The 12,962-nt window shown below is 39.5% G+C and overlaps 1 protein-coding gene across 3 annotated transcripts in view; it reads left to right on the forward strand.

The window, feature by feature from the left end:
- Nucleotides 1-12,962, forward strand: part of rgs20 (regulator of G protein signaling 20) — a 103,649-nt gene that overhangs the window by 42,385 nt on the left and 48,302 nt on the right. For 2 of the 3 annotated variants that reach the window (XM_063041810.1, XM_063041820.1), the window contains exon 2: nucleotides 12,107-12,255. The exons of the other annotated variant lie outside the window; for it this stretch is intronic. In XM_063041810.1, coding sequence (XP_062897880.1) covers nucleotides 12,110-12,255 — 146 coding nt within the window. In that variant the 5' untranslated portion in view covers nucleotides 12,107-12,109. The remainder of the gene's footprint in view (nucleotides 1-12,106; nucleotides 12,256-12,962) is intronic. 3 annotated transcript variants of the gene reach the window in all.

The raw sequence follows: 12,962 nt of genomic DNA on the forward strand, positions 1-12,962 counted from the left end.
TACATGTGGTGTATATTTATATTTATTGTTTTTCATCCAAAATATACTGCCTCACATCTATAGCTTTAAATTGTATAGGCTACTTATTTATTATCTTCCTTATTTTTTTTAGTATCTTCTGTGATTTTTGTCAAGGTTGTATTTCTATTACAAACAAGATCAATCAAAATACAAGCCAGCACTGACATCAAGATGCACCTCTTTATGTATCAGAGCTAATAGACTTATCCATAAAGACTACTGGCTGTAATAACTGTGAGAGGTGGTTCAACTAAGTACTGAGAAAAGGGGGATGAATACTTTTGAATTGCTGACTTTTCAGTTTTTTCCATTTTTAGTTTCTCATGCTTTACAATTTTCCATGTTTTTTTTTGGCTCTGCTGTGGAAAAAAGAGCATGTGATTCACAAATAAAAGGTCTTAGTTAAATTAATCAAAATCCCTGGTTGTAAAACTCACTTATGTGAACAAAGTGTTTGGGGCTGAATACTTTTACAACACACTGAATGCTGTATTAAACACACAATTTTAGCATAAAAAATATCAGAAGCTAATGAAACCAAGAAAAAAAACTAAAGCAGCAACTAAAAGCTTGGTGAAGGTGGATTTTAAACTGCTGCTTGAAATAGGTGCAGGAAATAGATTGATGTCTGTAGGAGATGATACTGTAACTCAGTGGACCTCGGAGATCCTGTATTCAGACTTTCTTCAAGGAAAGAGATATATCCGATTGCAATTGGATATGCTAGTTCCAGATGTAAACTCCAAAATGAGTACAGGAAGCAGAATTGATCATTATACTGTACATGGTCTTTTTTCGCCACAGACTAATTCTACCAATCAGGATTGTCTATGGAGCACCTTTCTCAAATTTTGCCTCCTCAAAGAATTTGTCTACAGTTTACATCTGCATCATCTTGGCAGCCAAACCATGATTTTAACTAATCCGTAACAGACTCAATCTCAATGCAGGTTAGTGTCAGCTAATCAGGGACGTCATTATGCTTACAATTTTCCTCAATTTTTTCTTCCCCGAGTGCTATACCTCACCTAATGAAACTCCCTGCCGGAGCAGAGGAAACTGCAGGAGCTGAAAAGGGAAACATTTCAACCTGTATCACTCCTCTCTATTTAAATTGTGGAAGAGACTTCAATTACATACTGTCATGGTTCTTTCCAGAAATGCTTCAAAACATAAGTAGTCACTAGTTATCTCCAATGGAATTCACTTACCTTCTACTAAATCTCTCTTTGCCCTATCCTGCTAAATTCCACCCTCTGCTCTTTCACACTCTCCATGTCTTATTTTAATAAATCCCTCTCTACCTGAGGCCACTGTCGGTCAGAGTTGACCATGGATATTGTGTCCTAGCTGTCTAGATACACGAGCCTGGGCAGTACGATATGGAGAGTAAGCTGTCGCCCATGTAGCAAGCTCCCCCTCTCCATGCATCTGATGAACCCAAAGGAATGGCAGAGACTAATACAGTTCGGTACTAACAGCATCGCAGGAGTTACCAGGCAACATTGAACTCATTGTAGGACTGCTGTAGGGACTTCAACTTGGGATTGTTCCCTCGGGGTTTACTCCTGAAGCTTTCCCCATGAGTGGGTATAGCTGCAAGGCAGCGGAGGTTTGAGATCAGAGTTTTCCTTCTCCTAGATGAGCTGCCAAACACGGCTGACAAGCCCCATCTGTCTGAAGTGACTGGTTTTAAGGTGCCAGTAACCCACCTTTGCCCCTCCTCCAGTCAATAAAAACTGTTATGCTGGGCTTAGTAGCTAAGCCACACGTGAAGACTAGGATCTGGACTTGGTTGTCAGGTGCACACCGTTGGGAGCATTTAATAGGTAGTGGGAGCTTGTCCCCATTACCACCCCGCACTATAACAACCTTAAGGAAATCCCTCTCTAAGATCATCCATTATCCCCAAAGGATGGCGCCGAGAACTGAATACATTACTCCAGCTGAAAGGGAACCAGTGATTTGTAAAGATTTGACTCAAGACATTCTGGAGATGCTGGAAATCTTGAGCAGCACACAATGATTGCTGAAGGAACTCAACAGGTCAGACAGCATCTATAGATGGGAATTAACGTTTTAGGCCGAGACCCTCCATCAGGATAAAGAGACCTGACGAAGGCTGTCAGCTTGAAACATCTGTTTATTTCTCTCTATAGATGGTGCCTGAGCTGTCGAGTTCCTCCAGCATTTTATGTGTGTTTATAAATGTTTACCATACTTCCTTTGCCCTTTCTGTTTCTACTTAGAAATCTAAGGCCATTGCATACATTTTAGTTAGTCTGTCAGCTTATCCTTTTACCTTCAAAAAATCGTATACAAGAAATCCAGGTGTCCTTGTCGCGTACCCTATTTGAAATGGTAATTCCTTAGTTTTACTTTCTGAAATTCATTCCTTCACTCTTTTCTATGTGAAGTTACTTCAGGTGTTTAGCTGATGCACTGGTCTAAGACTGCAGTAGTCTAAAACACTGCTTATTTTATTCCCATGTTTTACATCAGCTGTAAATCTTGAATTTAAGTCCTTGGACTTACTTTAGGTGATGACTATCCTGTATTTCAAATAAACAATGGTCCCAATACTGTGTGTTGGAGGGCACAATTATATACTGCTGTCTAGAATGAAAAGTCAAATTCTCTGTCCCCGTTGAAACTGTTCCTTTGCTCCTGCTGGGCTCAGTTCTATCAGTTTGTCATTTGTGTAGCACTTTATAAAATTTTGAGGAAGTAGCAATCCAACTTAATGAAGATAGAGTATAGGATATGGTGTAGCTAGATTTTAGTGAGTTGTCTGATAAGGCTCCCCATTCAGAAAGTCAGGAGACGCAGGATCCAGGGAAACTTGGCTACATGAATTCAGAATTGGCTTGCTTACAGAAGGCAGAGTGATAGTGGACGGGAGCATATTCCATCTGGAGATCTGTGATTAGTGGTGTTCCACAAGGATCTGTTCTAAAACCCCTGCTCTGTGTGACTTAGATGAGGAAATGGGAGGGAAAGTCTGCAGATGACATAGAGGTTACTGCTGGTGTAGGTAGTGTAGAAAATTCTCATAGGTTACAACAGGACTTTTGCAGAGAAGGGATGAGAAGTGACAGCTGGAATTCAACCCAGAGAAGGGTATACTTTGTAACGTAGAACTTGATGGTAGAGTACAAAGTTAATGGCAGGATTCTCAGCAGTATGGAGGAACACAGGGATCTTGAGTCAAGGTCCATAGATCCCTCAAAGTTGTCACATGTTGATAGGATGGTTGAGAAGGCATATAGTGAGTAGGACTTTATTAGTCGAGGGATTGAGTTCAAGAGCCATGAGGTAATGTTGCAGCTCTATAAAACATTTAGAGTATTGTGTTCCGTTATGGTTGTCTCTTTATAGGAAGGATGTGGAAGCTTTAGTGAGAATTTAGAGGAGGTTTAACAAGCTATTAGCTGTAATAGAGACCATGTCTTGTGGAGATTGGTGAGCAAACTAGGGCTTTTCTATTTGGAGTGAAGGAAGATGAAGGGAGACTTAATAGAGCTGTATATTGTGATAAGAGGCTTTTTTCTTAGGTGGCAATGGCTAATATGAAAGGACATACTTTAAGGTAGTTGGAGGAAAGTATAGAGGAGATGTCTGAGGTAGACATTTTACCCAGTGAGTGGTGGGTGGATGGAATGTCCTTCTAGGGTGGTAGAGGCTGATACTTTGGGACATTTAAGAGACTCTTAGATAGACACATGAGTGGAAGAAAAATAGAGGACTAAGCAGGAGCGAAGGGTTAAATTCATCTTGGAGTAGGTTAAAAGGTCACACAACATCGTGGGCCAAAGAGCCCGTACTATGTTGTACTTTTCTATGTTCTATGTCTTTTGAAAGTCTGTGTAGCTAATGGAAGGTTTTCAACCAGCAAGGTCCAAGCTGGCCTCCTACAACAGTATCAAGCATTTGCAATGTTTTTCTTCTCTTTTGGTGTTCAGTATTTTACCTCCATTCAGTTAAATCACCTTGAATCATGATGCCTTTGGCAGTCATAGATCACACAAATACAGCCTAAGCCTGTGTACAGAAATGCAGCTCGTAACTAAGTGCTTTGCAAAATCAAATTGTCATCAGTAGGTCAAAAGATGCTGCTTGTCTTTATCCCATGGCACTTTATGATTGTTGGAAAAAGCAATCAGCTTATCTCATGGATAAGCTTTGCAGAATCATATTCTGATAATGCTTAATGGTTCTCCATCATATCAAACAATAACAGGAGGCCTGTGTGGGGAGATTTTTATAGTGGAAAAACTGTTGCACTGAGGCCTTAACACCCTCTCAACCTCAGAGCTCCGTGCCCAGTGGTATGAGTAGTAGTCACAGATTGTGACTTCTTTGGTTGCATTGCATGTCTGTGTGCTTTCTGTACCTTGTCATGCTCTTCGCTCTGCACAAAGCATTGCAGAGCCGTCTTCCTCGTCATTGGATCTCACTGTTGATCTCATCCACCCAGTCCGCCAGAGCTAACTTCACATGCTACAGCAGGCATGACCTAGCTCTCTGGGGTATGAGACCCGCCAGCTACCCTCACTTGGTTTAGCCCACCTGTTGAAGTGGTGTAGTTAGGTGTGGCTGCTGTTGCGTGCTGCTTGGAGCGACAGATGAGAACTGAGAGTACGTTTGGACCCAAAGATGAGTGCGCTGCCCCAGAATGGACACAAGAAGCCCTCCTCACTGGAGGTGCTACCCATCCCTGGAAACCTCATACACCTCTGATAAACCTTATGATAGAAGCAAATATAGTAATTTTTTTCAGATTCTGTGCATGCATATGTACTTCATATTAGAAGCAGTACTTCACCATCCCTTAGCAGCTCTCACACTGTCTATCATTTTCTTGGCTTGTTTCAACGAGATTCTGCAGATGACGCCAATTTTCTCAGCAATCTTGTCTGAGATGCTTGAATAAGACTTCTTCAGGGAGGTGACTCAAAGTGAATTGTTCTCGTTTCCCACATGGTTTATCAGACCAACCCTTGGCAGCTCTTACTTAGCCTGTTATTTTATTTCTATTCGATCGCACATTGAAGTGACACACTTGGCTGCTTTTACCTGTGCGGATTTAAATGCCTGTTTAAGTACTTGAAGATGTTTAATGTTCGATAATCCTAACAATGAGTTGGTTAGTCCCAGTAAAAAGATGGCAAAATTCCAAATATTACCCACATTTTACTGTAGCCAGTGATTAACTGGCACCATAGTTTCTTAGATTTCCCTGAGCTTAATATATGTATGAATGTATTTCCTCAAAATACTAATTATTGCAAAAGAAAAACATGATTGTGGCATGAAGATAAGAAAATACAGAAAAATACTTCTCTCTGTCCTGGTCTTTCCTGCAGGTTATGTAAACTTTTACTCTATTGACTTCGCAGAATGTTTCCATAAAACTTGTAGATTTTTTAAATAATAGCTTACAAATCTAACATAGCAATCTATAATATTCTACTTAGACAATTCCCTAGTTTTAACTGCAGCAAAAATTCTTCTGTCAAGCAGATTATTTTATTAACTAATCCTTTCAACCTTCGGTGCCCACTAATCGCATTCTCAAATAGTTCAATGTTTAACAAGCAACACACACAAAATGCTGGTGGAACGCAGCAGGCCAGGCAGCATCTATAGGAAGAGGTACAGTCGACGTTTCAGGCCTGACGAAGGGTCTCAGCCCGAAACGTCGACTGTACCTCTTCCTATAGATGCTGCCTGGCCTGCAGCGTTCCACCAGCATTTTGTGTGTGTTGCTTGGATTTCCAGAATCTGCAGATTTCCTCGTGTCAATGTTTAACAAGTCACTTTACTGGCAAGCAATGCCTCCTGCTGATTACTGTATTCTGTGACTTTAAGCATTAGAATAAAATAATTTTCATTAAATAAACATGCCTCATATATAAGAGCCTGAGGCAAAGGTATCCTTCATTAAAAGCTATGGTCTGTAATTATTCTTTACAAAAAATATTTGATCGGAAAACATCCGTAAAACAGCCTTTAAATATTTTGTTTTGAATCTCTTCTGTTTCATAATTGGAATAATGAATAATAATTAGACCTGATCAGGAAAGGTTTTCAAAGACTGAATTGAGTGTACTTCCCTTCTGCATGTATATTAGGGATAATAAATAGGTATATGGTCCCTAATGAACTGTCATTCTCTTGCTGCTCATGATGTACACAGAGAACCACTGATGTTTTAATCTTGGTTGTTTTATATTGGATACAAATATCAACAATGTTTGACATCAATATTATTCTTATTCCCCTCCCAAAAAAAATTAAAGAAGAACATCTCTTGCTGAATCACTGTTAGTTGGTGTGTTTGGTGATATTTTATATTAACTTTGCCCGTTGGTCATTGATCATTTTACAATGGGATCTTTGACTGTAATATTGGATTAATAATATATTGTATAGATTTATGTGAATCATGTGTGGCATTTAGCCTTACGAAAAACAAAAATAATGTTTTATTTCCCCTAAACGTTCTAATTAGTGAAGCATTTGCCTTTTAACCTTTTTGATAAATGTGTGCAGTTTTTGCTTTGCAATTTAGAAAGAAAATGGGTATATTTTATCCATGAGAGAAAACTGAGAATATCAGCATTTCAGCATTTGAATCTTTGCAAAAGAAATAAGAGCTTATCAAATCAATTCAATCAAATGAAAATGATAGCTGTAAATAATAGATACAAATCAAAATTTCGATGTTGCCATAAGGCAGTCCTGTAGCTTGGTACCAATGGGTGGATACCATCAAAAGTATGATTTGTTTCCTTGTCTTTCGTAGCAGGCTGAAATATTCAAATTAAACAAAATCTCACTTTCAATGTAACCTAATATAACCTGAATTCTGGCAGCTAGTGTTAACTCAAGCTGGAGTCTTTTATTCTTGGAGTATCCAAAACACCTTGACATTATTACCAAAACTAAAAGTTAATATTAAATAATTATTGTCTTTCTCCTCCTCAACTAACAGAGTTTTTTTTCCGTTAAGGATTTAAGAAATTCTACTTTTAAGAGTCATTTGATTTTAAAGATTAGCTTTATTTGTCACATATACGTTGAAGCATACAGTGAACCGCATCGTTTGCATTTATTTACTTGTTTGATTTTTATCACAGAGTGAACTTGATTTAGGTGTACAGTCCTGAAGGAAGATCCCAGGCTGAAATGCTGATTTTTTTTCCATAGCTGCTGCCTGACCTGCTGAGTTCCTCCAGCATTTTGTGTGTGTTGCTTTGTACCTTTTAAGTTCACACAGGTTTATTTATTTTGTCTCAAGGCTTTGCTAATTAACTACAGGACAGGAAAACACGGAAAGGCAAAGTTCAAAGTAATTTTATTGTCAAAGTACATACATGTCACCTTCTACAAACCTGAGATTCATTTCTTTGAAGGCATACTCAGTAAATTCAATAACCATAATAGAATGAATAAGAGGCCGCATCAACGGGGCGGACAGCCGGTGTGCAAAAGACAACAAACTGCAAATACAAAAAGGGAGAAAAAAAATAAACAATAATAAATAAATAAGCAATAAATATTGAGAATATGAACTGAAGAGTCCTTGAAAGTGAGTCCATAGGTTGAGGGAACAGTTCAGTGATGGGGCAAGTGAAGTTGAGTGAAGTAATCCAATCTGGTTCAACAGCTTGATGATTGACTGATATTAAATGTTGCTGAACCCACTGGTGTGACTCCTGAGGTTCCTGTACCTTCTTCCTGATGGCAGCAGTGAGAAGAGCTTCACAGTTTAAGAATTAAAAGATGGAGAGCGGCAGAATGCCTGTTTGAACCTGTTCTGCCTCTCTGTCAGATCATTGCTAAAACCTGACCTATATGGCCCCAGTTCCCTTCATCATCATCATCAGGTGCCATGCCTAGTTTGAGCTTTGACTGCCACGGCCCACACACTCCTGTTTCGGGTCAAGTGGATCAGTTCATTGGTATTCATTTCCAGTTCTCTGGCTGCTGTCCCCATCATCATTTGTCTTTGTCTTCCTCTTGCTTTCTTCCCTTCAATCTTTCCCATAATTACCATGCATTCTAACTCCTTTCCTAATCTCATGTCCAATGAAGTTACGTTGCCTTTTCATGATCTCATATATTATTTCTCTTTTTGTGTTTGCTCTGTTCATGACGTCCCCGTTAGATATTTGTTTCGTCCATGATCTTCTTTGCATCTTCCTCAAAAACCACATCTCTGCTGCTTCAATTTGTTTCCTCATGTTACTAGATATTGTCCAACATTCTGAGCCATATAACATAACTGGATAAACGTAGCATTTCAGTGCTCTGAGGCAGGTTGTCATGCCTAGTTTAGTGTTGGTCAATATACTCTTCATTCTCGTAAAGGTGTCTTTTGCCATTCCCATTCTTCTTTTGATGTCCATGTTGCACCCGCCATCTGATGTCACCCAGCTTCCTAAGTACAAAAGTCTGTACTTGTTTTATGTCTTCCCCATTTATTCTCAGCCTGCATATAGGATTCTCCTTCTTTTTGGATATCACCATACATTCTGTCTTTTTGCAATTGATAGATAGACCCATTTTTGCACTTTCTTCAACAACTATATCAATTAAGTTTTGTAGTTCTTCCTCCGTACTTGCAATTAACACAGTGTCATCTGCATATCTGAAATTATTAATGTTTTCACCGCCAACGTTGTTACCCAAGATGTCTCTTATTTTTTGTAATATTGTTTCACTGTACACATTAAACAAATTTAGGGGAGAAAACACACCCTTGTCTAACGCCTCTCTTGATTTTCATAAACTGACTCACTTCTCCATCTATTCTTACAGCGGCAGTTTGTTCCCAGTGCAGATTTCTGATTAGGCGGAGGTCTTTCGCATCTAGATCTAGAGTTTCCTGTAATATTTCGAATAACTTATTGTGTTTCACTTTAGCAAGTTCTTTTGTGTAGTCGATAAAACAAACAAACAAATCTTTTTGCACTTGACTAGCTCGTTCTGATAGTATCCTTAACATCAATATCACGTTTCTTGTACCTTTGTCTTTCACAAACCCACATTGTTCTTTGCCTATTTCAGCTTGTATCTTACTTTTAGCTCTTGTCATCAAAATTCTTAGAAGTATCTTAGTGATATGACTCATTAAACTTATGGTCCTATGTAATTCACATTCTATTGCTCCAGGTTTCTTAGGAAGAGTGATAAATACTGTATTGTTCATCTCTTCTGGTATTATTCCAGGCTCATAAATGTCATTGAGTTTTTCAATTATGTCAGTAAGTTTTTCAATTCCATAATCTTCAAGGGCGATAATTTGTTCTGTTACTAATTCATCAGGACCTGCTGCCTTTCCTTTCTTCATCTTATTTATTGCATTATGAACATTAGATTTTAAAATACTTGGACCTTCAATGTTCTTCTTAATTTCTGGTTTTTTGCCTTGATCGTCTTCAAACGATTCCTGAATATACTGAATCCATCTGTTCATAATCTCATCATTTTCCATGATAATGGTACCGTCCTTTGCTTTCAAACATCCGCCTGAAGAACAGGGGAGCTTTTTACTAGTGACATTCTTGAACTGTTGGTGTAACCTTTTTGGATCAGTAATAGGGATTCTTTCTAGTTACTCACATTCCTGGTTTAACCATTCTTCTTTGGCTTTTTGAAATAAGCTTTTAACTTTTTTTATCTAAGGACTTGTTTTCTATAGCATTTGCTTTCTTCCGTCTCCTTTCTTCCATTAGATTTTTGATTTCATCTGTCATCCATTTATTCTTTGTGCTTTTTTCTTTCTTAGGAATCACTGACAAGGAACACTCTTTCTGATATTGCCCAATGTCCTAAAACACATTTTGCCATGTTTTCATCCATAAGAATTCCTACTCCATTAGTATGGGATGCTCCACAAGAATAAACTAGTGTTTTATTTCTAATCTGACATGTTCCAGCACCTATCCAACGAACTTCGCCAATTACCATGATGTTAATCTGTAGTCTTTCCATTTCATTTATCACATTGTCCAATCTTCCTGCTTGATATAGGGTTCTTACATTCCAAGTGGCAATAATTTTCTTTTGTGTTACTTGAATTTTATGAGCAGTAGCTTGATGATGGTCGGGGATCCCCTGCTGACCAGAATCAACCCTACCGAGCGAAGCATCTTCAGAATTGTCTTGAAGATCCTCTTGACGTTGTTGTTGTGCAATACATTTTGTGAGTTTGACCATGGTTTTCTTAGCAAATAGATTCTAGGAAACCTAGTATCTAGCAACGGTGGTTTGCTAATGCCTTCCGTTGGGCGAACTAAAGAAGTTGCCATTTCTCTTCCCAAATGTTCATCCGCCTGTACTATAGCCATTGACATTTGAGGTCCTAGCTCATCCACCTTCTCCGTCATAAGTTCAGTTACTGAACCTGCCGGATCTGCCGTTGGCCTTCGCTCGTATCCTGAGCAGGAACCCTTGCAGGTGCTAGCATTCTGGGTCAGAGCGTCCCTGGGAGCAATGAATGACTAAGGGGTAGCTCTACTTTCCTCAAAGTTTTGAAACTCCCCAATCAGAGCCTCATCACCGGTTTCAGTTCAGAGTCATACCCAGGACTTCCAGTTCCCTTACCACCCAAAAATATAAAAAGCTCATTCTTAGACCTTGATGGTTGCAAGGCCACTACCCATTGGAGGTGGAGAAGTGCAGTTTCTTAACCTTTACTGAAAAACCTTTCTAGCTAACTTTCTTTCTTAGAACGTGGGTTTCCCCATTTCTGGTGCACTAAACCTGTGTTGCATTTGGTGTTTTGCTCACTTGTTTGGAAGTTGAGGAACAATGTAAGAATGGCCTCTATAGAGACAACAGCCCAGGGCAGGTGTCTTTCCAGACTATCTTGCCCATCACTATGGCTTTCCAGAGGCCTGAGACCATGAAACTATTACTCATCCAATGTAAAGTATGGTATGTCTGAAAAGGCTGCAGGGTTAATTTGCCACTGTAAATAACCCACATTTTATCGGTGGGAGGGAGAATCTGAGGCAAATTGATGGAGATATTAAGATAAGCATAGGATTGGTGTAAATATGTTCTTGATTAGTTAACGTAGACTCAATGGGCTGTAGAGACTGTTTCTATGCTCTATGATTCCATGACAATGACTTTTTGAGACTAGGCTAGTTATACCTGGGCAGCCCTCTGCCTTTTATAGCATGGACCCCAGTCTACCTTGCCTGGTCATCGGCTGCAGAAGTGATGGAGTGTTGCCAGCAAATGGAGGTCCAGGTTCCTAATTACTGGAGAAAACATCCATTATTAATTATAGCTGAATAGGTGGCCTTTGGAAGTTCCTTGAGCATTCTGAAATCAGTTCTAAGTTACGAGGAGAAAGTACTTGTATCTGCAAATGTCCCTTTAATTATCAATAAATGTAACAAACTAGTTTGGTGTACAGTTGTACCAGATTGACAGTTGCATTTTTTCAGCCTCAATTTATGTCAGTAAGGGAGGCGTTACACAGTCGGTGATGTTCAATCTCCCTCCTGTATGCTGATATGTCACCACCTTTGATTTGACCAACAACAATGGTGTCATCAGGAATCTTAAGTAAGGCAGAGCTGGTCTTTGCCTCACAGTCACAGGCATAAACTGAGTAAAGCAGGAGGCTTGTGGTGCAACTGTGCTGATGGAGACTGTGGAGGAGATGGTTTTGCCAATCTGAACTGGTTGAGGTCTCCTACTGAGGTAATCAAGAACCTAATTGCACAAGGGGATATTAAGGCGAAGATCTTGATGCTTATTGATGAGTTTTAAGGATTAGTTATTCCTATTGTTCCAATAAAAGTGAATCACCTAAATTTCCCTGCCTTATGCTCTTTGCCTGTTTACGTATAGTTATTTTGTAAAATTCTATATTTCTTTTTTCCTGTAAGTGCCTGCAAGAAAGTGAATCTCAAGGTAGATAGTACCAGTTAGTTTAGAACTAAATAACAAGAGCCAAAGAGATTACAATGCAGAGGAACTCTGTACTGGTGTGCTGCAGATAACTTTGATATGCTGTTTGTCTAAAGCGTGCTCTGTTCACATTTTGCCTCCCCTGCAGCCCATGGGATCGGAGCGGATGGAGATGCGTAAGCGGCAGACGTCGGTGCAGCAGGAGATGCCGGGTTCTGCACAGCCACAGCAGGGTGCTGGGAACCGGGGCTCCAATGCCTGCTGTTTCTGCTGGTGTTGCTGCTGTAGCTGCTCATGGTACGTTTTTCTGTCTAATTTCCCCCAGCTCCGGAGAGTGATGGAAAGTAAATAACACTATATTCCCATTACTATAGGCAGCAGCTGATAGACTCCCACGAAACATCTGCATAAACAAAATAGGCATAATCAGTCCTTTAATCAAAATGCATTTTGCATTTCTTTAGTCTAAGTGGAAAAGAAAAGCAGAATAGAGTTCAGCACAGTCCTGATGGATAACCGCGACAGACAACATTAGAACTGCTCAGGACTCAAAATTCAATAGGCATCATATTTATTTGTTTCCAAAAGCCATGACTCTAATTTTCTGAGCTAATTTTTCCCATTCCACCCAAAGACAGAATTATGGCACTGTCTGTTCTTTTCACGGTGCTGACCACATGTCCAAGTGAACACAAATATTAGAAGGACTGAGGAAGGGCAGGATGCAAACTAGCTCTTCATGATGAAGGCACAGCATTACATACCCAACCCAACACTTCAGTCCCAGCTTTAAATTAATCAACAAAGAAGTAAGGTAAGTCTCCAAGTACAAACTAAAAAATTGTTCAGTCAATACTGTGTTCCTCATGCAGACATCTGACTCAGGAACCTTACTACTTTGTAGGGTGGGTCTGATTATAGGTAACCTGATGTGCATGTTGCACTGAAACTTACACCCACCCTGTACAAAAGAAACTTTGAACTTTGCAGAAATGTCAAACTGA

The sequence above is a fragment of the Mobula hypostoma genome, chromosome 1, assembly GCF_963921235.1.
Source record: "Mobula hypostoma chromosome 1, sMobHyp1.1, whole genome shotgun sequence".
NCBI lineage: Eukaryota > Metazoa > Chordata > Chondrichthyes > Myliobatiformes > Myliobatidae > Mobula > Mobula hypostoma.